We start from the raw sequence: 26932 nt of genomic DNA, 5'->3' as shown, positions 1-26932 counted from the left end.
ATGGATTTTAACCTTCTGACGGACAGTGAAGCCCGTAGCCCAGCGCTATCGCTCTCGGACTCCGGGACCCCTCAACATGATCAGGGAAGCAAAGGCCAAGACAACAGCGGTTAGTTACAAGGATAAGACGACTGAAGGTCACTAAAGAGAATTGTGGATGAATACATTCTCAGAGTTTAATGCAATAATATTGTACCAACATCGAGCCTATTGCGAATGATAATGGATATAATAATAGTCGAAATGCAAATAATGATGCAAACGCTAATGCAATAGGATAAATAATGCAAATACGAATGACAATAATAATAATAATGATGATGATGATGATGATGATGATGATGATTATTATTATTATACCCATGCCCATTACATAAATTGTTAATTAAAATGTTAATTTATGTTATATGCCTATCAATTGCGTATAGGCTAATTCTATGTGGGTATACATTTTTCATTTTTCTGTTATGTAATTCAAGGCTATATAAATACATTTAAAATTGAACCTTTATGCCAATTTTGCAACTATTGCGTTTTTGTTATCAGCAGTTGTCCTTTTCGCTCATAAACCCCACGATGAAGGTGTTGCAAAAAATATCTATTTAACGAGGTTTTATCTTTTTTCTTCATCTTTTCTATGTTTTTCAATGTAAATATCAGCATGGACATGTTACGCTTCGACGGAAACGCAGTTTTACCGTATAGTAAAAACATTTTTGATGTGATTAAGGCTTGAGCGTGTCAGAGGTTCATTGAAATCTTAACAATATGCAAAAAACCCTACGGTACGCATAATGAACGGGAAAAATGTTCGCAGCTATCAGATTGCTCATACTTCAGAGGCTTCATGTCTCTGTTTTCTTTCAATCACCTACCATACTATGTGACAAATGATTGCCAAAAAATAAGCTACATTTGTGATACGTGCGAATTCAAAAATGACATCTCTGTGGGTACAGCGACTCAAATAGGCCCAGAGTCCATACGTCTGACTAATGTATGCTACTCGTCGTTTATTTACGACAGGTAGATAGTAGGCGGCTACACTTTTATTCCTTTCTGCCTGTCCGATGGAGGAGGCAAGTGTATAAATTCAGATTTTATTGCGCTCGTAAATCCACCCTTAACAAGCCTTCAGACATTCCAGAGCTGAGAATATCTCTTCATGGCTGCCGCAACGACTTTTAAAGAAATGTCATCAGTGGAAAGTGTACTTGTACAGTATCTGCTCCCCAGTAACGTTAATTTACTGGAAAGCTTTTACCTATTTATAATCTTGTTTCACTAAACCAGTGGTTCTCAACCGGTGGGGCGCGCCCCCCTGGTGGGGCGCGGACACTCTCCCGGGGGTGCGCGAGTAGGCTACAGGATGGGAGGGAAAAAAAAAAGAAAATCACGGACTCACTGGCTATTAGTAGACCTACAAAGGAGATGCAACAGATTCCCCCCATGTCGAAATGCAAGTGGTTGGACTATTATAACACACAAACAAATCAACCACACAGTTTCATTTCAAATCTACCAATACAGGGGTATTGTATTTTGAGCCTGTGACGCGACGTCACGTAAGTGCTACTATATAAGCGTCGGCACACGCGTCGTAGCTCCATTCACTCTAGTCTAGTCTCTTGCCAAGTTCGCTTGTGCCAACTCTCGCTAGTCTATCTGTTATCAATCTCGATATCGATTTACTTAGGCCTATACTTCAAAACCCAAACAGTCTTTTTAAAGACTAACCCCACAAACAGTCTTTTTAAAGATTATCCCCATCTCAGCCCTAGCCAGTAATTTTTTAACTGCTAGACGTGCACTTAGCTAACTAGCTAGCAACCTTTTCACCGTGTTGCAACACAACTATACGACCCACGCGACTAAGACACACACACACACACACACACACACACACACACACACACACACACACACACACACACACACACACACACACACACACACACACACACACACACACACACACACTCACCCACTCACTCACTCACAAAGGACTACAATTGTTAAGTCTTAAAAAAAATAAAGCATAAATTCATATCAGAGGTCTGGTGCCAATTCCCAATTATAGCAATAGCCTAGTAATGATAATAGGCCTACTGATGATGATAATAATAATAACAACAACAACAACAACAAAGCATGTAACCTCATATAATTATATAGCAATAGCCTAGTAATGATAATAGGCCTACCACTACTCATAATAATAATAATAATGCCTGCAAGCTCACATTAGAAGTCTGGTGCTACTGCCAATTATAACAATAGCCTAGTAATGATAATAGGCCTACCTACCGCTACTGATGATGATAATAATAATAGTGTGGGCCTAACAATAATAGCCTAGCCTAGGGCTATCTATCTATCTATGCAAGGTGGTGTAGTGGGGGTGGCGCCGGGAAGGGGGGGGGGGTGGCGCCGGGAGGAGGGGGGGCCCCAACTGCAATGAACCAGCTTTGGGGGGGCCCAGCTTGCAAAAGGTTGAGAACCCCTGCACTAAACTATTGAGAGCAGCTCCCTCTCACGCTCTATTGATTGTCATAATCACTTATATTTTTGCTATAAGAAAAGTCAGTGACTGATTGAAATAGTGCTAGTGGTTAGTGGTTACAGGTAATTTACTACCCTAATTTCAAAAGATTATGCAAGGGGTTATGGGCATCAAGAATGCCTAACTATTGGTTGGTTTGATCATTGGCTGATTGGTATAGTTTGACCAAGTTCTTTGCTGGGCCTAAGCTGCAAGAGTATAGTTGGAACACATGCCTTGTGGGCATTTGAACACCATGGGCATAAACACACATGTTGTTGTGCTTGATGTGTTGCCATACAAAATTAAATATGTATTAATGTTTGTAACAATGTCCGTTCGTACACAGAGGCAGACGCAGTATGTCGGTAAGGGATGGTTCCCGTTTATTCATAAAGGTTTTTGGTAATACTGTTCGTTTGGCTTTCCAGCCTCCTCACAAGTCACTTCTCCACTCTCTCTCTCCCGTGTCGCCGTTCCCAGCTCACCTACTGAAATGACAAAGGCACACACATCTTAAGCACTAGCCAACGAGGCTTCATTTGCAACAGGTGTGCAACGAAGCCTCGCCGACACAACCCTGGCCACGGTCCTGTAGCTCCCTCTACAGGCCGAACGCTGCATGTCCCCCCACAATGTTCTTTGGACTTGTGCTTATTTAGAAGACAATAACCACAATATAATGTATTTAGTAATGTAATCAGTTGGATACACTAAGATCGATCTCCTCGTTGGATAACTTCATGCATGGACATGAACAGATTTAGGTCTTAAGTGATGGCTAAACCAGTGTCAGTTCACTGCCAGATAACAGCCATGGCCTGGCCCTATTGGTTTTATCAGTGGCCCTGTGGAATCTTTTAAATCCTGCTGATCATTTAGAACTGCTCCCAGAAAGCTAAGCTATTGGCAAACAGTAACAAACCTGCCCTGTCACAAAAGCCTGATCCATCGGATTAGGTTGCCAACAAATTTCTTTCTGTGGGGTCCCCAAATTGCAGAACTCTGGTCAGGAGAGAAAGGATCTTCGGTAGACATAACATGGCTGCTTTTGGTCCCGCCCTTGACCTTATTTCAGAGCCAAATGCTTTTATTGATATGCTTTTGTCATCTCTTAGAGGAGGGGGGAAAACGTTTCACTTTGATGAATATAAAAGTCTGTTACAAATTGTGTCAGGTACCTTTTTATGATTTCTCATTATGTTAATATTTCATAGTGATAAATACATTAATTTTAACAGATGAAACATATTTGTGCATTATAATATATTCATTTGATAATATATTGCCTGTGATGACCTGACAGCTGAAGCAGTGTTGCTATCATTTTGCTTTGGAAACAGATTTTGAGTGGAAAGACACTTCAGGCATTCTGCCTGAACAGAGGCTGTATGAGAAGAGAAATATGCCTGCCAAAGTGTTGACTAATATAGCTTAGGTCTTAGTGCTTTGTTCACTCTACCATGTGTTGTACAGTTTCGTAAGGTAGGCTTTTTCAAGGCATGTTTGGGCAAGTGCACTGTTGTTTTGTTTTTTATTGCAACTCTTATTGCAACTTTTTATTCAACTTGTATCTATGGAGATAGATTAATGCCAATATTATTGTAAATAAACAGATTACAACTCACAAATGTGTACCATGATCTGTGAACAAAAATGCTTTTCGTTTTATGCTTTCGTTTTTATTCACACATTGTGACGTTTGTTTGCGAATGTAAGAGCATTTATTTACACATCTTTAGCCATATTACAAAACATTTTGCATGTATTAAAATAATGATTTACAAATACAAATCAAGAGGTGTTTGTGTGTGGATAGTAAATTACATTTGTGCTTAGTGTTTTTTGTTTACGGATCATAGTACACATTATTTACAATAATATTGGCATTAATCTATCTCCATATGTATTCCTTTGTGTTGTCTTTTCATGGTATTTCTTCTTCTTTTGTGCTGTGTTATTACAGACACAGAGAAGTCCCACCACAAACAGACAGATGAGTTGAATGCGGAGGACGGCTCTCTGAAGAAGAAGCAGCGCAGGCAGAGGACCCACTTCACCAGCCAGCAGCTCCAGGAGCTGGAAGCCACGTTCCAGAGGAACCGCTACCCAGACATGAGCACACGGGAGGAGATTGCTGTGTGGACCAACCTCACAGAGGCACGAGTCAGGGTGAGTACCCCCCTGCTGAGCTGCTGCTGAGGGTGCTGTATGTGCCCAAAGGGTGCTGTTAGTCAGTGTGAACCCAACCCAGTTCCCTAGAGGGCTTTGTGAGCTGGATTTTAAAAAAAGAAAAAAGAAAACTGTGTTACACCGGAGTTGATTTGGTTAGTGCCTCTGGCTTGTGGTTCGGTACGTAGACCGACTGTGTAGAATACAGCGGGTGAAATAAGTATTGAACACGTCACCATTTTTCTCAGTAAATATATTTCCAAAGGTACTATTGACATGACACCAGATGTTGGTAACAACCCAAGTAATCCATACATACAAAGAAACTGTGGGGGGACATGCAGCGTTCGGCCTGTAGAGGGCGCTATATGACCGTGGCCAGGGCTACGGGGGGACGAGGCTTTCTTGCACACCGGGTGCGAATGAAGCCTCGTTTAACGAAATGCTTAAGATGTGTGTGCCTCTGCTTTTCAGTAGGTGGGCTGGGAATGGCGGAGAAGGAGGAAGTAGGACGACTGAAAAGTCACAGAGCGTTTAAAGGGCTGAAAAGCAAGAATTGTCTTAATAAACGGGACATTCCCTCACCAACACGCTGCGTCTGCCTCTGTGTGACAACGAACCTTGCTACAGAAACCAAAACAAATCAGTTCAGAAATTAAGTTATGTGTAATAATGTGAAATGACACAGGGAAAAAGTATTGAACACGCTGACTGATATTTATTTAATACTTTGTACAAAAGCCTTTGTTGGTAATGACAGCTTCAAGACGCCTCCTGTATGGAGAAACTAGTCGCTTGCATTGCTCTGGTGTGATTTTGGCCCATTCTTCCACACAAACAGTCTTCAAATCTTGAAGGTTCCGTGGGCCTCTTCTATGAATCTTGATCTTCAGTTCTTTCCATAGATTTTCAATGGGATTTAAGTCAGGTGATTGGCTGGGCCATTCTAGCAGCTTTATTTTCTTTCTTTGAAACCAATTGAGAGTTTCCTTGGCTGTGTGTTTGGGATCATTGTCTTGCTGAAATGTCCACCCTCGTTTCATCTTCATCATCCTGGCAGATTTTGGTCAAGAATGTCTCAGTAAATTTGCCCATTCATCCTTCCTTTAATTATGTGAAGTTTGCCAGTACCATTTGCTGAAAAGCAGCCCCACACCATGATGTTCCCACCTCCAAACTTCACTGTTGGTATGGTGTTTTTAGGGTGATGTGCAGTGCCATTTCTCCTCCAAACATGGTGTGTATTATGGCATCCAAACAGTTCAATTTTGCTCTCATCTGACCACACTATATTCTCCCAGTGGCTTTTCCAAATGTTGTGCAGCAAACTTTAAACGAGCTTCAACATGCTTTTTTTTCAGCAATGAAGTCTTGCGTGGTGAGCGTGCATACAGGCCATGGCGGTGGAGTGCATTACTTACTGTTTTCTTTGAGACAACAGTACCTGCTAATTCCAGGTCTTTTTGAAGCTCTCCACAAGTGGTCCTTGGCTCTTGGACAACTCTTCTGATTATTCTTTTCACTCCTCTGTCAGAAATCTTGCGAGGAGCACCTGATCGAGGCAAATTTATGGTGAAATGATTGTCTTTCCACTTCCGTATTATGGCCCCAACAGTGCTCACTGGAACATTCAGAAGCTTAGAAATGCGCCTGTAACCAATGCCATCGTTATGTCTTGCAACAATTAGGTTGCGGAGGTCTTGAGACAGCTCTTTGCTTTTACCCATCATGAGATGTGTCTTGTGTGACACCTTGGCAATGACACCTTTTTGTAGGCCATCAGTTGGGACTGAACCAGCTGATATTAATTTGCACTGACAAGGGGCTGGATTGGTTTTTAATTACTGATAGATTTCAATTGTTGTCTTGGCTTTCCATGCCTTTTTGCACCTCCCTTTCTTCATGTGTTCAATACTTTTTCCCTGTGTCATTTCACATTATTACACATAACTTAATTTCTGAACGTATTTTTTTTGGTTTCTTTGTATGTATGGATTACTTGGGTTGTTACCAACATCTGGTGAAAATGTCATGTCAATAGCACCTTTGGAAATATATGTACTGAGAAAAAATGGTGACGTGTTCAATACTTATTTCACCCGCTGTTTTAGTCAGAAGGCACAAGTATGAGTGAATCCCTACTGAGCTAGTGAAAGAATAGAGTTTAGTCTAGTTTATGTATCAGTACTTTCCACACAGAAAATGTGGGACAACTATTTGGTTCAGCCTTTAGAATATGTGATCTGTAGAAATGAATGTGTGGAAGAAGAGATCACAGAGCAAGTGAAAACAGGGTAGAAGGTGCCAGTGAGTGTAAAAAGAACCCAATCCAGTTTCTTTGGCTTTACGACTTTTAGGATTAAGAATTTGTTTTCTCAAAGTCTACGTTGTTTATCTTTTGCTGTGTCTTTGGTACATCACAGACATCATCATTTTAACACAAACACAATAAAAACCAAAAAGAATACATTTTTACAGCAAGCAGGGATTCTTACTGAACCATTTTATTTCAACTGCCAAAAACAAGGCATCACATAATTTGCTAAAAGGTCAGATGTATGCTCCACTCAGACCCTAAAATGTCCTCCTCTAGGCCAGAGTTTTGGTCACTCACTGTATGTAGAGCAGGTGGGCTCAGATTCTGATGGACGACAATACAATCGCTGCCTGCTTGACAAGTACTGGATAAAATTGCTGTTGGCTGGATGAAAGGTCACATTGCACACAGTCTTGGTTGTTATTTTGATAGACATTAGGAGCAAGGCCCTGTGTGGTCTGTTGTTCTATCAGTGGCGCTTTGAACCCTACATGTTCCCTGTTAATCCCACGTGGATTCTGCCCATATAGCCAGAATACTTTTGTTGTTATATTGATTTATGTGATTTGTCAGAGTATGCGTTTGTAATTAACTTTCAAACAGCAAACAAAACCTGTTGCTCCACAATATCTATCTATTTATTCTTCCTCAGCAAACACATTGCAGCACAGCATTGCAGCATTACCTAAATGAAACATATGTCAGTCTAATCAAGTCAGTTTAATCTTGTTTAAAGTCAGTGTGCTGTTGGTAGCTTGTGTATTTTGCTGTGGCTATCCTGCCTTAAGCTCTGGAACCTAGTTTCTATTGGAAGCCATCTGTTTGAAGCCAATTGCTGTGAATTGCTGTCAATCTCCAGTGGGAGGGCCTGACACGATCCTGCAAGGCATTTAACCCCTGCTCACCTTGGACCAGCACTAATACATTTGGGATTGAGTGAGTGGTGAAACCTGTCTGGTCGTTAACTGATCGTCAGGTGGAAGGGGCTGCTACCCTGATAGTCATCAGCAATCACAGAATCTGCATTTATATCGTGAAAATCATAGAGCGACAGCCTCCTGACACAAAGACGCTTGACACGAAGACGAAGGAGTCAATCTGTGGAGTACATCGAGGAAGGCCTGAGAGGAAGATCAAACTTTATTCTATTAGTTTATTTTTTTACTACTCTGAGTGTATTGAGTGCTACCTACATCTTGTATTTCCCACAAACCCTCTATCTCTATACCGGCAAACATCACAATGTGCTTCCTCCCCATTCCTGTTATTTCATCCCTCAGGAGGACACACAGACGCTACACCCCCACTCGCAACCCATCTAATCTAGTCTACCCACCATGCTCAACTGACCATGACCTCACTGTCGCGGGAGGACTTTGGAACTGCCAGTCAGCGGTCCAGAAAGCAGAGGCTATCTCAGCCTATGCCTGCTTCATGTCCCTCCACTTCCTTGCTCTCACAGAGACATGGATTACACCAGAAAACACAGCTACTCCGGCAGCCCTCTTTGATCGTCGAGGGGGAGGAACAGGACTCCTCATCTCACCTTAGTGGTCACATAATGTCCTTCCCCTGTCACACCTGTCCATATCCACCTTCGAATTCCATGCTGTTTCTGTCACCTCCCCTGTCAAACTTCACATTGTTGTTATCGATCGTCCACCAGGTCAGCTTGGTCACTTAGACGAGATGGATGTCCTTTTCAGCTTCTTCCCTGAGGACGGCACACCGCTCACACTACTGAGTGACTTCAACATCCAGTCGGAGAAGCTTCACTCGTCTGGAGTACTTGACCTTCTCTCCTCCTTCGGCCTTACCCTGTCCCACTCTCCTCCGACTCACAAGGCGGCAATCAGCTCGACCTTGTCTCCACAGACCCTCCCATACCTCCAACCTTAAAGTTACCCCTCTTCCGGTTTCTGATCATCATTTTGTATCCTTCTCCCTTCCTCTCAAATCCTCCCCCTCCCAGTCAGTCTCTACCCACACTGTATCCTCTCGTCGCAACCTGCGTCCCCTCTTACTCACTGCTCTCTCTTCCTCTGTCTTATCCTCCCTACCCTCTTTTGAATCCTTCTCCCTTCTATCCACTGATGCAGCCTCCTCCACCCTGCTGTCCACTCTTTCCTCATCCTTCGACTCTCTCTGTCCACAGACCTCAAGGCCGGCACAATCCTCTCCACGCGCTCCCAGGCTGTCTGAAACCCTGCAAGCTTGTATAGGGCTCCGGGCAGCTGAGAGGAAATGGAGAAAAACTGGCCTCCCTGATGACCTAGAACCTTATCTCTCTCTCTCTCCTCAACTACACCTCATCTGCATCAGCTGCTAAAGCTTCTTACTACCAAAATTCATTCCTCTGCCTCTGACCCAAAGAAACTGTTCTCCACATTTTCCTCACTCCTCAACCCACCTCCTCCCCCTCCTCCCTCCTCCCTGTCTGCGGATGACTTTGTCACCTACTTTGAAAAGAAGGTTGATGACATTAGCAGCTCCTTCCTTCTACCTCTCACCAACACTGCTACCTCTCCTCCCAAACCCACTGCGCTACACCCGGTCTCTGGCTCAGCTGATGTTCTAAAACTGGTCACATCCAAGCGAGCAACCACCTGCCCTCTCGATCCTATCCCCTCCCCCTTTCTCCAATCCATCTCCAAAGACCTCCTTCTGTTCCTTACCACCTTAATCAATTCCTCTCGATCCACAGGATCTGTCCCAGCTGCCTTCAAGACAGCCAGAGTCAAGCCTCTTCTCAAGAAACCAACTCTTGACCCGTCTGCTGTCCTTAACTACAGACCGGTATCCCTTCTCTCCTTCTTATCTAAAACCGTTGAACATGCTGTCTCTAACCAACTGTCTCACTGCCTCCTTCAGAACAACCTCCTTGACCCTCACCAATCCGGCTTTAAGGCTGGGCACTCTACTGAGACTGCTCTCCTTGCTGTCACGGAGGCCCTCCACTCTGCTCGAGCTTCCTCCCTCTCCTCTGATCTCATTCTTCTGGACCTGTCCGCTGCATTTGACTTGGGGTGATCCTTGACAACCACTTATCCTGTTTGGCGAACATCACAGCGACAGCAAGCATCAGAAGGATACGTCCATTCCTCACCAGAGAAGCAGCACAACTTTTGGTCCACACACGTGATCTCTCGCCTTGACTACTGCAACGCACTCTTGGCCGGTCTCCCTGCCTCCACCATCAGGCCTCTGCAGCTCATCCAGAACGCTGGTCCAAGCATTGATTACTTTTTCTTATGATGACTGATGGATAGATGATTCACTTACTTAAACAAATGTATTTGTTGTAAGTTGCTTTGGATAAAGGCGTCTGCCAAAAGCCATGAAATGTAAACATACAGTTGTGGTCAGAAGTTTACATACACTTGTAAAGAACATGTACAGTGCCTATAGAAAGTCATCATACCCCTTTGAAATAGTTACTCTATTTGTCGTACAGCCTGAAATCAAAACCCATTAAAAAAACCGTTTTTCCAGCTTTATGTACAAATTTAGCTATACAACATCAAACTAATGAAAAAAAAGGCGACAGTTCTGAAAATGTATAAAAAATGAAAAACAAGAATAACAGCGTTGGAAAAGTCATCAGTCCCCTGATTTAATATTTTGTAGAGCCACCTTTTGCTGCAATTACAGCCATCAATCTGTTTGGATATGTCTCTACTAGCTTTGCACACCTAGATTGGAGAATATTTGCCCATTCTTCCTTGCAGAATTGTTCGAGTTCAGTTAAATTCCGTGGTGAGCGGCGATGGACTGCTCTCTTCAAGGCCATCCACAGATTTTTTATCGGATTTAAGTCAGGGCTCTGACTTGGCCACTCAAGGACATTCACCTTTCTATCCTTAAGCCACTGCGTTGTTCTTTTGGCGGTATGTTTAGGATCGTTGTCGTGTTGGAAGGTGAATGACCTGCCCATCTTCAGCTGTCTAGCAGAGGGACGCAGGTTGTCCTCAAGAATTTGGGTGTACTTGGCAGCATCCATTTTCCCTTCAATCCTGACCAATTGCCCAGTCCCTGCTGAAGAGAAACATCCCCACAACATAATGTTGCCACCACCATGCTTCACAGTAGGTATGGTGTATTTTGGGTGGTGTGCTGTGTTTGGTTTTCGCCAAACATAGCGCTTGGAGTTCAGTCCAAAAAGTTCAATCTTTGTCTCGTCTGACCATAAAACCTTTTTCCACATGGCAACACAATCTTCCAGGTACGTTTTTGCATAGCACAAACGAGACTGACTGTGGCACTTTTTCAGAAAAGGCTTCTTTCTTGCTACCCTGCCATACAGGCCAGCTTTGTGGAAAGCTTGTGAGATTGTTGTCACATGCACAGACAGACCAGTCCCAGCCATAAAGACTTGTAAGTCCTTCAAAGTTGCCTTTGGCCTCTTGGTAGCTTCTCTGATCAATGTCCTCCTGGCTCGGTCATCCAGTTTGGACGGACGGCCTGATCTAGGCAAGGTGTTGGTGGTGCCATACGCCTTCCACTTCTTAATGATGCTCTGAACGGTACTCAGAGGGATAGCTAAAGCCTTCGAAATCTTTTTGTAGCCTTCACCTAACTTGTGCCTTCCTACAACTTTATCCCGGAGGCCTTTTGAAAGTACTTTTCCAACCATGGTGAAGTTTTTTCTTGAAGTGGAATCCTCAAGAAACAGCTGGTTTTATTCTGAAGTAATCAAAACCACTACAATTGATGTCAGATGGGGGGCAATTAGCCTGGTGTTTGATCTGGAAGTTGATTGGTTGCACCTGAGCAAGTTTATAATGGTATGCTCTAAGGCAGCGTTTCCCAACCGCTGTGCCGCGGCACACTAGTGTGCCGTGAGAGATCGTTGGGCTGTGCCGTGAGAAATTATCCAATTTCACTTTTTTTTTAATTAACATTTATTAATTATTATCTGCAAATAAAATGCCATTGTCGAGTGTCTGTGCTGTAATATAGTGACTAGCAGAGTAATGTAATATTCGTCCGGGTGGCAGCAGGTAGCTAATTGCCTCGTTCCTTCTTAGAGACGAGAATTAGTGACGCATGCGACAGGTTGTGGTGACAGTGATGGAGAAGTTTTTAAAAAGGAAAAATGTAAACTCCGAACTGGGCCCTGGACAAGATTCTGACCCAGGTGAAGGCCCTAGTATGAGTGGTGGTAAAAAGAAAGCAAAGACGGTGAGCTCGAGGCAATACAGCGAAAGTTATCTTCCAACAGCGCCATGGTGCCAAGCAGCTTAAACGCCATCTCCAAACGAAACACCCGTCGCTTCAAAACAAGCCGATGGACCATTTTGTTCGCCTGCGTGAAAACACAGAGAAACAGGCAACTTTTATGAGAAAAACCACAAAGGTAAATGAGAAAGCCCTCAAAGCTAGTTACCTAGTTGCTGAACTCGTAGCTAAATCAAAAAAGTCCCACTCTGTGGCAGAGACATTAATACGACCTGCCTGCAAAGCCGTTGTCAACGAGATGCTCGGCCCTGACGCGGTTAAAGACAGAGCTAAAGTCCCGCTCTCAGATAACACAATTGCCAGGCGTATTGATGACATGTGTACAGATATCGAAAGTCATGTTTTGGGAAAGATACGCATCAGTAGGAAATTTGCGTTGCAACTTGATGAGTCTACGGATATTAGTGGACATTCTCAGCTCTTGGCCAATGTGCGTTTTGTGGATGGAGATGCCATTAGAGAAAACTTCCTATTTTGCAAGGCACTGCCAGAAAAAACAACAGGAGAGGAAATGTATATAATATTGTAATTATATATACTGTATCAGGCTACAGAGTGTCATTTAGTAACATTTTTGGTTGGTGGTGTGCCGCAAGATTCTTCCAATGTAAAAAATGTGCCGTGGCTCAAAAAAGGTTGAAAAACACTGCTCTAAGGGGCTGATCACTTAACCAAACCAGGTATTTCACGAATTAATTTTTAATAATTGTCCAGAATTTTTAAACATTTTATTTTTCACTTTGATGATGAGGGTTATAATGTGTACATACAGCTAAAAAAAGTTAGATTTGATTTATTTTAATTTCCAGGGTGTAATGTGACAAAAGGTAAAGATTTCACAGGGGTATGATGACTTTCTATAGGCACTGTATGTCATGGCAGTCTTGAGTTTCCAATCATTTCTACAACTCTTATTTTTCTGTGATGGATTGATTGGAGCACATACTTCTTTGTCACAAAAAACATTCATGAAGTTTGGTTCTTTTATGAATTTATTATGGGTCTTCTGAAAATGTGACTGTAACACAGTCCGTTTATACACAGAGGCAGACGCAGTATAACGATAAGGGAATTCGTCCCGTTTATTCACAAAGGGGTTCCGCTGGCACGGTTTGGCTTTCCAGCCTCGTTCAATGTCTCTCTCTCGGTTCTCGGCTCGGCTCTGCTCTGCTCTGCTCTCGTCGCCTCGCCTTCTCCAGCTTAGCTCCCTTCTTAAACACATCTTAAACATTCGCCGACGAGACTTAATTCGCAGCAGGTGTGCAACAAAAGTCTCGCAGACACAACCCCGGCCACGGTCCTGTAGCTCCCTCTACAGGCCGAACGCTGCATGTCCCCCCACATACCCCCACCGCCCGACACAGGCCGGGGAACCGACGGCCGACGACCTACTCCCCCCCCCCTGCACGGGAGAGGAAGTCTGCCACGACCATCTGCGCCCCTGGTCTGTGCACGACGGAAAAGTTGAAGGGCTGCAACGCGAGGTACCACCGGGTGATCCTCGCGTTTACATCCTTCATGCGGTGGAGCCACTGGAGGGGGGCATGGTCGGAGTAGAGGGTGAAGGCGCGACCCAGCAGGTAGTAGCGGAGGGTGCCGACCGCCCACTTGATGGCCAGGCACTCCTTCTCCACGGTGCTGTACCGGCCCTCCCTCTCCGACAGCTTGCGGCTCAGGTACAGCACCGGCCGGTCGGCCCCCTCCACGCGCTGGGTCAGCACTGCTCCCAGCCCTCTATCCGACGCGTCCGTCTGTAGGGAGAAAGGGAGGTTAAAATCAGGCGCATACAGGACCGTTTCTCCACAAAGAGCCCCCTTAAGGGCCTCGAACGACCCCTGGCACTGGCCCGACCATTGGACCGGATCCGGGGCACCCTTCCGGGTGAGGTCCGTCAAGGGACTGGCCAGCTCCGGGGTTGGTCGTTGTGGCCCCCGCGGTGGGAGGGAGAGATGGTCCTCGGCCAGACCCACGGCGGTCTTTAGGTCCTGGGGGCGGTGGTACGGGCCGGGAGCCCCGCGAGGAACTGCTCCATTACCACCCGGTTCCCGACCTCCACCGCCGAGTTGTTCTCGGGGTCCAGCCACCGCCATGCGCTGTCCCCCAGCCGCTGGGCGAAGGCGAAGGGCCGGCACCCCTCCTCCATTGTCATGGCCCGGAACCGGCGCCGGTGTTCCTCCGGTGTCAGGCCCAGGCGGTCCCGAATCGCCCGGGCCAGGGACTGGTAATCCCGTTGGGCGGCCGCCGGCAAACTGTGGGCCGCGAGCTGCGCCTCCCCTGACAGGAGGGGCAGCAGATGGTAGGCCCACTCTCGGTCCGGCCACCCCGAGATCCTCGTCGTCCCCTCGAACACCGCGAGGAACACCTCTGGGTCGTCCAGGTCCCCCATCTTCTGCAGCTGGACCTTGGGGGGACCTGGTGCCGCTCCGGTCCCCGGCGCCGGCCCGCCGGCCCTGGTGAAGTCCTGGAGGAGGGCCCTGTCCGCGACCCTCGCCGCCGTCAGCTCCTCCAGCGTCGCCTGCTGGGTCTGTTGCAGGGCCGTCTGTTGCTCGAGGACGAGCGTTATCCTCGATATTGCCGCTGTTAATGTGTCCATCCTGCCTGTATTCTGTGTCCCAGGTTGGGCGCCAATGTAACACAGTCCGTTTATACACAGAGGCAGACGCAGTATAACGATAAGGGAATTCGTCCCGTTTATTCACAAAGGGGTTCCGCTGGCACGGTTTGGCTTTCCAGCCTCGTTCAATGTCTCTCTCTCGGTTCTCGGCTCGGCTCTGCTCTGCTCTCGTCGCCTCGCCTTCTCCAGCTTAGCTCCCTTACTGAAATGGCAGAAGCACACACATCTTAAACATTCGCCGACGAGACTTAATTCGCAGCAGGTGTGCAACAAAAGTCTCGCCGACACAACCCCGGCCACGGTCCTGTAGCTCCCTCTACAGGCCGAACGCTGCATGTCCCCCCACAGTGACAAAATCTGCTGGGTCAAAAATATACATACAGCAATGCTAATATTTGATTAAATGTCCCTTGGCCATTTTCACCTCAATTAGACGCTTTTGGTAGCCATCCACAAGCTTCTGGCAAGCTTCTGGTTGAATCTTTGACCACTCCTCTTGACAGAATCGGTGCAGTTCAACTAAATTCGTTGGCTTTCTGACACGGACTTGTTTCTTCAGCACACTCCACATGTTCTCGATGGGGTTTAAGTCAGGACTTTGTGAAGGCCATTCTAAGACCTTAATTCTAGCCTGATTTAGCCATTCCTTTACCACGTTTGATGTGTGTTTGGGGTTATTGTCCTGTTGGAACACCCAACTACGTCCAAGACCCAACCTTCTGGCTGATAATTTTAGGTTTTCCTGAAGAATTTGGAGGTAATCCTCCTTCTTCATTATTCCATTTACTTTCTGTAAAGCACCAGTTCCACTGGCAGCAAAACAGGCCCAGAGCATAATACTACCACCACCATGCTTGACGGTAGGTATGGTGTTCTTGGGGTGAAAGGCCTCACCTTCTCTCCTCCAAACATATTTCTGGTCATTGTGGCCAAATAGCTCAATTTTTGTTTCATCTGACCACAGAACTTTCCTCCAGAAGGCCTTTTCTTTGTCCATGTGATCAGCAGCAAACTTCAGTTGAGCCTTAAGGTGCCGCTTCTGGAGCAAGGGCTTCCTTCTTGCACGGCAACCTCTCAGCCCATGGCGATGTAAAACACACTTGACTGTGGACACTGACACCTGTGTTCCAGCAGCTTCTAATTCATGGCAGACCTGCTTTTTGGTGGTTCTTGTTTGACTCTTGACCACCCTGACCAATTTCCTCTCAGCAGCAGGTGATAGCTTGCGCTTTCTTCCTGATCGTGGCAGTGACACAACTGTGCCATGCATTTTATACTTACAAACAATTGTTTGCACAGTTGATCTTGGGATCTGTAGCTGCTTTGAAATGGCTCCAAGTGACTTTCCTGACTTGTTCAAGTCAATGATGCGCTTTTTCAGATCCGTGCTGAGCTCCTTAGACTTTCCCATTGTAGCGTTTTTGGCTGAGTGTAATGAGTTTATCAAACGAGCCCTATTTAAATGGGCTGAAATAAATCACCAGCTGTAGTCAATCATAATCACTCATAAGAAGTTAAGAGGCCATGCCACAAAGCAAATTTGATTGACAGAACTTTCTACATCACCAAAATTGATAATTCAAGGTGCTGTATGTATATTTTTGACCCAGCAGATTTTGTCACATTTTCAGAAGACCCATAATAAATTCATAAAAGAAACAAACTTCATGAATGTTTTTTGTGACAAAGAAGTATGTACTCCAATCAATCCATCACAGAAAAATAAGAGTTGTAGAAATGATTGGAAACTCAAGACTGCCATGACATACATGTTCTTTACAAGTGTATGTAAACCTCTGACCACAACTGTATGTAGGCTCCTGCATGTCACGCCCTCCACTTCCTCCTAGTCTGTGCCAATGCCTCCCTCTCTCCTGTCTGTCTGTGTCTGTTGTGTGTGGGCATGGCCAGGCTCCGGTTCTTTATCACTCACCATCTCCACCTGCTAATTCTGCTCACCTGTTGGTCATCTGCTCATCACCTCCTGTATTTCAACCCCGGCTTCCCATCCACTCTTCACCAGATCGTTGTTTGTTGTTTCAAGTTAGTCTCGTTCTCGGCTGCTTAGTCGCATCGAGATCTAAGTCTTTGTGTGTTTCTCTGTTTAATCGCCTTCTCCCTTATGCTCCAGAACCTCGACCCAGTTATCCACCTGCCTGCCTGCACTACCCACCTGCCCTACCTGCCCAGTCTACCTGCCCTACATGCTCACCTGCCCTGTCTGTCTGTCTGTCTGTCCGCCTGCCTGCCTGCCTGCCCTACCCCGTTTGCAATTTCCCCCCTGCTTGTCCCGTTCCCTGTTATTCCCTCATTAAATACCCTATTATTTTATATCCTTGTCCTGAGTCTGTGTTCCATACCTGGGTTCATTCGCTCTGACCGTAACACTGCATATAATAATACCAGTGAGGCTCTTCAATGAATGGTTACATGGTCTACACCACACTATTGATTTAGTCATTCCTTTGGAGATAACTTTTGTATGCTCACATTCTACTGTAACTTCCTTGGGGCTTTACTTATCGAAAGACAGTGGTTGCACAGTGTTTGAGAGATCATGAATGTAGAGGCGGCTCATACCTTTTTATATGTAGGTTTAATTCCTTGGGGCTTTACTTATCGAAAGACAGTGGTTGCACAGTGTTTGAGAGATCATGAATGTAGAGGCGGCTCATACCTTTTTATATGTAGGTTTAAAAAGTTATATATAATGTAATGTAATAAATGTTCTTGCTCTGAGCATAATGACTGGCTGTTTTGTGGCAGCATTCTAATCAAACAAATCACGCACAAAAAAGCGACAAAGCTCAGGATAAATCAAACGATATATTTTTTGTTAAAGTACATTTGGATTTGAGCTCTCTCTCACTGATAAAGCTTCCACAATGACTGAGCTTGTCTTTATTTTGAGATATGGATTTGTGGAGACAATGTTGAGTGGTGAGAAGCTCCCCAGGTCACTTGTGTCTGATTGTGGTCGTCATCTGACAGTTCAGGAAGGTGAGGTAAGGTTTGCCACAAACCCCCCATCCAACTACCATTTGACATTCAGATGTTTCCACAGACACCTAAACAACATTGCCTCAGACTCGTGTTACAGTTTTTCACGACTGCTTACACCATTTGTATGAAACTGAAGTTCACATGCCCACAGCAATAACATACGAGCACAACAGCGACATTTTCAGCAAAACAGTTTGTAATTTCTCATTGCTTTCACACAAAATGCAAATGTTAAGCAGACAGAAAAATCAATTGAGTAAGTGTTGACAAACAAAACAGAATTATTTCCTTAAAGCATATAGCCATTTCTCCCATTATAGTGAATCTCTACTCTATACATTGTGACTCTCATCACTCAACAGTTCAACAAACAATCAGTCTATAATCACAGATGAAATAGGTCATCAGTAACGTAACATGTGGCCTGGCAGACAGGAGAGAATAGATTACTGTAAATGTTTTTGTTGGCCCTTTTTGTGTTTGACAGTAATTCACTTTTTGTGACTACGTGCTTGATTTTGAATGTTTTAGATTAATTTGATTTATATATATATATATATAGTTAGAAATCGTATTTTCTGTAACAGGTGCAGTGCTATACGAAAGATAGTTTGGTCTGGAAAAATGTGGACAGTGACACAATTTTCATAATGTTGGCTCTGTACGCCACCACAAAGGATTTGAAATGAAACAATCGAGATGCAATTGAAGTGCAGACTTTCAGCTTTAATTCAAGGGGTTGAACAAAAATATTGTATGAAACGTTTAGGAATTGCAACCATTTTTATACACAGTCCCCTATTTTCAGGGGCTCAAATGTAATTGGACAAATTAACAATCATAAATAAAATGTTAATTTTTAATACTTTGTCGAGAATCCTTTGCAGGCAATGACTGCCTGAAGTCTGGAACCCATGGACATCACCAAATGCTGGGTTTCCTCCTTTGTGATGCTTTGCCAGGCCTTTACTGCAGCTGTCTTCAGTTGTTGTTTGTTCGTGGGTATTTCTGCCTTTAGTTTTGTCTTCAGCAAGTGAAATGCATGCTTGATCAGGTTGAGATCAGGTGATTGACTCGGCCATTGCAGAATATTCCACTTCTTTGCCGTAAAAAAAACTCCTGGGTTGCTTTCGCAGTATGTTTTGGGTCATTGTTCATCTGTACTGTGAAGCGCCGTCCAATCAACTTTGCTGAATTTGGTTGAATCTGAGCAGACAGTATATCCCAAAACACTTCAGAATTCATCCAGCTGCTTCTGTCTTCTGTCACATCATCAATAAACACTAGTGACCTAGTGCCATTGGAAGCCATGCATGCCCATGCCATCACAGTGCCTCCACTGTGTTTTATAGATGATATGGTATGCTTCAGATCATGAGCAGTTCCAAGCCTTCTCCATACTTTTTTCTTCCCATCATTCTGATACAGGTTGATCTTCGTTTCATCTGTCCAAAGAATGCTATTCCGGAACTGGGCTGGCTTTTTTAGATGTTTTTTTGGCAAAGTCTAATCTGGCCTTTCTATTCTTGAGGCTTATGAATGGTTTGCACCTTGTGGTGAACCCTCTGTATTTGCTCTTGTGAAGTCTTCTCTTCATGGTAGACTTGGATAATGATATGCCTACCTCCTGGAGAGTGTTCTTCAATTGGCTGGATATTGTGAAGGGGTTTTTCTTTACCATGTGAAGGATCCTGCGATCATCCACCACTGTTGTCTTCCATGGACGTTCAGGCCTTTTTGTGTTGCCGAGCTCACCCGTGCGTTCTTTTTTTCTCAGAATGTACCAAACTGTTAATTTGGCCAATCACATGGCAGCAACTCAACGCATTTAGGCATGTAGACATGGTCAAGACGACCTGCTGAAGTTCAAACCGAGCATCAGAATGGGGAAGAAAGGTGATTTAAGTGACTTTGAACGTGGCATGGTTGGTGGTGCCAGACGGCTGGTCTGAGTATTTCAGAAACTGCTGATCTACTGGGATTTTCATGCACAACCATCTCTAGGGTTTACAGAGAATGGTCAGAAAAAGAGAAAATATCCAGTGAGCGGCAGTTCTCTGGGCGAAAATGCCTTGTTGATGCCAGAGGTCAAAGGAGAATGGCCAGACTGGTTCGAGATGATAGAAAGGCAACAGTAACTCAAAGGTTGGTGGTGGTGGTGTAATGGTGTGGGGGATATTTTCTTGCCACACTTTGGGCCCCTTAGTACCAATTGATCATCGTTTAAACGCCACAGCCTACCTGAGTATTGTTGCTGACCATGTCCATCCCTTTATAACCACAGTGTACCCATCTTCTGATGGCTACTTCCAGCAGGATAACGGGCCATGTCACAAAGCTCAAATCATCTCAAACTGGTTTCTTGAACATGACAATGAGTTCACTGTACTCCAATGGCCTCCACAGTCACCAGATCTCAATCCAATAGAGCACCTTTGGAATGTGGTGGAACGGGAGATTTGCATCATGGATGTGCAGCCGACAAATCTGCAGCAACTGCGTGATGTTATCATGTCAATATGGACCAAAATCTCTGAGGAATGTTTCCAGCACCTTGAATCTATGCCACAAAGAATTAAGGCAGTTCTGAAGGCAAAAGGGGGTCCAACCCGGTACTAGCAAAGTGTACCTAATAAAGTGGTACTTTTCTGATGACTCAAAACTTGCATCAAAACAGTATCCTTTGTCATTGTAGCAATGTTCGTTTGGTCAGAGGCAGACGCAGTGTGTGGGTGAGGGAATAACCCGTTTATTAAGACAGTTCTTTGGTATTTCACAATTCGTAATATCGCTCCGACTTTCCAGTCGTCCGCTGCTTCCTCCTGCTCCGCCGTTTCCAGCCCCACTACTGAAATGACAAAGGCACACACATGTTAAGCACTAGCCAACGAGGCTTCATTTGCAACAGGTGTGCAACGAAGCCTCGCCGACACAACCCTGGCCACGGTCCTGTAGCTCCCTCTACAGGCCGAACGCTGCATGTCCCCCCACAGTCATTTTATGAAAAGTTAAATCAACCGCTAATTTCATAATGACACACTAAATAGTAACTCAATATGCACAATAGTAACATCAATATGCATTGCAGGTTGGACAACTTTTATTTGAAAATAAAAGTGAAAAACAGTAAGAACTTCAGTTTTGTGCATTTTGCAAGAGAAATATGGGGTTTTGGTAAATGTGTTAACTGTTTAGGGGAAAGTGTTAAATGTTTTGAAAAGGTGAACACTGTTTCAAGAAATGTAAGAATGCAATCGAGAAAAACTGTAAGGGTGAGGGAAGAACTCTCCTTAATACTGGGGTTTCCCCTGCTGTCACTGAGTAGGATGGAAAACTCACTGTTATGTACACTGTACTGGTGGTTTAATAGTCCAGAGCATTCGATCACTATCGCAACAGATGCCTCTGATGCTGACAGACCAAATGGCTGGGATACGATTCTGTACAGTGTGTATGCTTGCACAGTCGTGGGCCTACATAAGGCGGTTGGGAGAGAGGGGAAATAGATGCGTATGAGTTTGTGCACTTGTTCTTTCTTTAAAGTTATCAATAATGTAAAAAATAAAACACAAAAAAGGACAAGAAATCATGGCTTTGACAGATTTTTCATGTGGAGTATATAGAGAACATTGCTAAATTGTTTGAAAGATATCATGATACAGTGTCTCAATTCAATTCTGATGTGGATTAATTATGGCCAATAATACATTTAGAGAGTGAAGCAAATTACAATTTGTGAACATTCTAAAATACTGTACTATATAAATTCTTCTTGCTGATACTTTTAAAATACCTTCACAGCTTTGATAAAACGGGATTCATAAATATTTTGAAAGAGCATTAGTTGGATCCGAGTTGATTCAGTTTTCAAATCCAAGTATTTTAGTTTCCTTTCTGTAGATTCGAGAAAATTATGTTTCAACAGATTGAATCTGGCACTTCTTCCCAACTCACATGAATTTAAAAACACATTTATTTGCTTTTTGTCTTTTCTGGTTCTTGCCCACAGGTATGGTTCAAGAACCGCCGTGCCAAGTGGAGGAAGAGGGAGAGGAACCAGCAGCAGGAGTTCTGCAAAAATGGCTTTGGCACCCAGTTCAATGGTCTCATGCAGCCATATGACGACATGTACTCTGGCTACTCATACAACAACTGGGCCACTAAGAGTCTGGCCAACAGCCCGCTCTCAGCCAAGAGCTTCCCCTTCTTCAACTCCATGAATGTAAGCCCCCTGTCCTCGCAGCCCATGTTCTCCTCTCCTAGCTCCATCCCCTCCATGAACATGGCCTCCAGCATGGTGCCCTCAGCGGTGGCCGGGGTACCTGGCACAGGCCTCAACAACCTGGGCAACCTCAATAACCTCAACAGCCAAGTGCTGAACTCGGTGGCGGTGAGTGCTGCCACCTGCCCCTACGCCACCACGACTGGCCCGTACATGTACAGAGACACCTGCAACTCCAGCCTGGCGAGCCTGAGGCTCAAGGCCAAACAGCACGCCAACTTCGCCTACCCGGCTGTGCAGAACCCTGTGTCTAACCTAAACCCATGCCAGTACGCAGTGGACCGGCCGGTATGAAGACATCTCCCTAACCAACCCACCCAGCCCATCAAGCCTGCCCCCCTCCCAGACCCACAGCCCCCCCACCCCACCTCTGTCTCCCTCTGCCTGGTCCCAACCACGCTCCATCACTGAACCAAAGTTACTGCACAACACAATGGACTGATTAACAAGATGTTGTTTGTCCCGACCAACTGTTAAAAAGAATTTCAAAGATTATATCCGCTATCATTTTTTTTTGTCTTTTTTTTTTTGGAATGCATGACTAGAGTGAATTTAAAGCGAAGAACACCCCTGAATGCTCCAACTGCACAGGTGGTCAACATCTTGGCCAAACTGAGATCATTGTGACACTTGCCACCATCACAGGAAAAAGGGACCTGTGGTTGCAATATGAGGAAGAGGATGTATATCATGGACTTATGTATTTATGAAACATAGTACTTTGAAGATGGGAAAAGCATGTTCTTCAAGAGCAGACCCTAGATTGGTGTACCATGGGTACCTCCTTTAGGAATTGTAATCTTTGTTATGAATTCCACTCACCTCGGAAGGTCATAGGTCACAGGTCAAATCAGAGGGGAGAGAAGAGGTAACAGAACATAGTCTCAGAGAGTAAAAATAACTTTGAGCGGAGACAAAACAACATTTTATACATCTGTCAGAATATCAGAACCTTTTAAAAAGTCAAACCTAAAAAAGCCATTGATATACATACAGTGCCTATAGAAAGTCATCATACCCTGTGAAATCTTTACCTTTTGTCACATTACACCCTGGAAATTAAAATAAATCAAATCTAACTTTTTTGAGCTGTATGTACACATCATAACCCTCATCATCAAAGTGAAAATAAAATGTTTAAAAATTCTGGACAATTATTAAAAATTAATTAGTGAAATACCTGGTTTGGTTAAGTGATCAGCCCCTTAGAGCATACCATTATAAACTTGCTCAGGTGCAACCAATCAACTTCCAGATCAAACACCAGGCTAATTGCCCCCCACCTGACATCAATTGTAGTGGTTTTGATTACTTCAGAATAAAACCAGCTGTTTCTTGAGGATTCCACTACTAGAAGTGCATGGTTCTGCAAAGAATTCACCATGGTTGGAAAAGTACTTTCAAAAGGCCTCCGGGATAAAGTTGTAGGAAGGCACAAGGTTAGGTGAAGGCTACAAAAAGATTTCGAAGGCTTTAGCTATCCCTCTGAGTACCGTTCAGAGCATCATTAAGAAGTGGAAGGCGTATGGCACCACCAACACCTTGCCTAGATCAGGCCGTCCGTCCAAACTGGATGACCGAGCCAGGAGGACATTGATCAGAGAAGCTACCAAGAGGCCAAAGGCAACTTTGAAGGACTTACAAGTCTTTATGGCTGGGACTGGTCTGTCTGTGCATGTGACAACAATCTCACAAGCTTTACACAAAGCTGGCCTGTATGGCAGGGTAGCAAGAAAGAAGCCTTTTCTGAAAAAGTGCCACAGTCAGTCTCGTTTGTGCTATGCAAAAACACACCTGGAAGATTCTGTTGCCATGTGGAAAAAGGTTTTATGGTCGGACGAGACTAAGATTGAACTTTTTGGACTGACCTCCAAGCGCTATGTTTGGCGAAAACCAAACACAGCACACCACCCAAAACACACCATACCTACTGTGAAGCATGGTGGTGGCAACATTATGTTGTGGGGATGTTTCTCTTCAGCGGGGACTGGGCAATTGGTCAGGATTGAAGGGAAAATGGATGCTGCCAAGTACACCCAAATTCTTGAGGACAACCTGCATCCCTCTGCTAGACAGCTGAAGATGGGCAGGTCATTCACCTTCCAACACGACAACGATCCTAAACATACCGCCAAAAGAACAACGCAGTGGCTTAAGGATAGAAAGGTGAATGTCCTTGAGTGGCCACGTCAGAGCCCTGACTTAAATCCGATAGAAAATCTGTGGATGGACTTGAAGAGAGCAGTCCATCGCCGCTCACCACGGAATTTGACTGAACTCGAACAATTCTGCAAGGAAGAATGGGCAAATATTCTCCAATCTAGGTATGCAAAGCTAGTAGAGACATATCCAAACAGATTGATGGCTGTAATTGCAGCAAAAGGTGGCTCTACAAAGTATTAAATCAGAGGACTGATGACTTTTCCAACCCTGTTATCCATCTATACTATTCTTAGCCCATTTTGAATGGAGATTGACAACTGAACTGAGACATCCATGTGGGGACCAGTTGAAGAAGTCACACAAACCAACAAAGGGTAAAGCCGAGCAATGACGACGTTAAACTGTAACACAGTCCGTTTATACACAGAGGCAGACGCAGTATATCGATAAGGGAATTCGTCCCGTTTATTCATAAAGGGGTTCCGCTGGCACGGTTTGGCTTTCCAGCCTCGTTCAATGTCTCTCTCAGTTCTCGGCTCGGCTCTGCTCTCGTCGCCTCGCCTTCTCCAGCTTAGCTCCCTGACTGAAATGGCAGAAGCACACACATCTTAAACATTCGCCGACGAGACTTAATTCGCAGCAGGTGTGCAACAAAAGTCTCGCCGACACAACCCCGGCCACGGTCCTGTAGCTCCCTCTACAGGCCGAACGCTGCATGTCCCCCCACATAAACAATCTCTAAAACACTCCCAACAACTCGATTAAGCATTGGTCTATGATATCCATGATGATATGCCATTTAGTTAAACAAAACAGACCCCTCATAACCATACTCTTTCGCAATTTAAATGTGCCTTTTCCCTAAAAACTGTCAAGATCTGATCAGAGGGCACCCTTAAGCCTAGTTTTTATGCAAGTACTAGACTAGAAATGGTGCATGTATGATTTAAATGTGATTTCATTATTTACATCCTGGGCTTGCTATTGTTCAGGTCACTCTCAAATTAAGTACTTATCCCTCATTGGAATGACAACACACACACCCATGAACATATCCATTCACTGGAAATAGATTAGCTTCAGATAAACTGTGTCCCCTAACGATGAAAAATGTACAGGTTGACAGATAATTCAACTACATCCTGATATGTAACTAGTTCTACCTGCATGGCCAGTGGCAACATTCCATGATGCATTTTTGCAGCTTGACTTCTCTATAAATGCTGTAGTTTCGGTGACCACAGAAACAAGTACTAGGCCTACACATATTCATCGAAGAACCAATTTGCTGGATACTTTCCACACACTAGAGATAGACAGACAGACTACAAACAACCAGTAAGATATAGCCTAGCCTACATATTGAATGTCCAACAAAAGTCAAAATAAATGTCAGTTTTACAATGTTTTGCATATGCACTGTTACGCTTCACCATAGCTCAAAACTGAGATCATAACTAATGAACAGCAACATTTTATGGGGGGAGATTCAATGACAACCTATTGGCAGTTATTTCTGTAATAAAACATTAAAGGCATTATTCTCTGTAATATCACCCACTGCATGCTAGTTGGCTAGTTAGTATCCCTCTCGACCAATGGGTGTAAAAATGAATTTATGAATTAGTAGTGCACGTACATTACGTGTATCCGGGACCAGTTGGTTAACAAGCTATGCAATGAGTTGGTGTGGTCTCACCCGACAAACTAGCCTGGTATTAAACAAAGTAAGCTTCATGATGAACATCCACCTGCCCTCATCACCTCTCCTCTCTAAAACAGAACAATCTGAACGTCCAACCATCTGAAACACACTAGACTCAACTCAAGCAATAGCTCCAAAAGTCATTTTATTTTAGTGCAAAAATAACATTGTTATCAAATGTTGTACAGGTCTGGTAATCTAAGGTGCTGGTATAAATAGGTAACTTAAAACATGAATAAGCAGTATTAGAAACAAATTTAGGATGAACAAAGGATATGAGGTAAAATGATTTAGGAAACGGTGGAGTGAAAGATGAAGCGTTCAGCGTACTGAAACGAGAACATTCACATTTCATTGGACAAGCACATATTCTGCATTGATGAGGGTAGCCTATAGAAAAAGCTGAGTGACTGATTTGAGTTCCCACAATAATACCATCAACTCAAGTTCTATCCTAAAAATCGACCTAAATAACAAATTGTGAGATAACGATCCAAATTAGTGATACTTTTCATGAACTCTATATGTGTCTATGGGAATATAGCGGTACATGTTGTACATTTAAAATGTCAAGCCAAGGGTTAAAATAAGAGACAATACCCATAGTCAAATTCAGATTTTTGGTGGTGAGCTGCTATGACTTTCATTACCCTTTTCTTTACTGACATGTTACTTGCGAACATACCTACATATGCAACATGTCTATATTCAAAGATATGCAATACGCTTCTTTAAGTCAGATTGTATTGTTATCCAGCATTGGTTTCTAAACTTCCCATATCCATCTCAAATAAAAAAAGGTGATAAAAATGCTGTTCCATTGGCATGTAGAAAAAAAGGAAAAAGCCAAAAGCTTTGTACGACCAACAAATACTTTCCTAACAATTTGGTCTTAC

The 26932-nt window shown here is 44.1% G+C and overlaps 1 protein-coding gene across 1 annotated transcript; it reads left to right on the top strand.

The window, feature by feature from the left end:
• On the top strand, window positions 1–22462 carry LOC310823833 (pituitary homeobox 3-like; the record flags this gene model as incomplete). The annotated part of the gene is made up of 3 exons (XM_083696704.1): window positions 1–109; window positions 4509–4714; window positions 21896–22462. The coding sequence occupies 3 exons, from the start codon at window positions 1–3 to the stop codon at window positions 22460–22462; spliced, it is 882 nt and encodes a 293-aa protein (XP_083552830.1).
• Between the last annotated feature and the right edge of the window lie 4470 nt (window positions 22463–26932).

This window comes from Argentina silus (assembly GCF_951799395.1).
Source record: "Argentina silus genome assembly, chromosome: Y".
In the NCBI taxonomy this organism is placed as follows: Eukaryota; Metazoa; Chordata; class Actinopteri; order Argentiniformes; family Argentinidae; genus Argentina; species Argentina silus.
The sequence above is the reverse complement of the archived record's forward strand: the minus strand, read 5'-3'. Positions and strand labels throughout refer to the sequence as shown.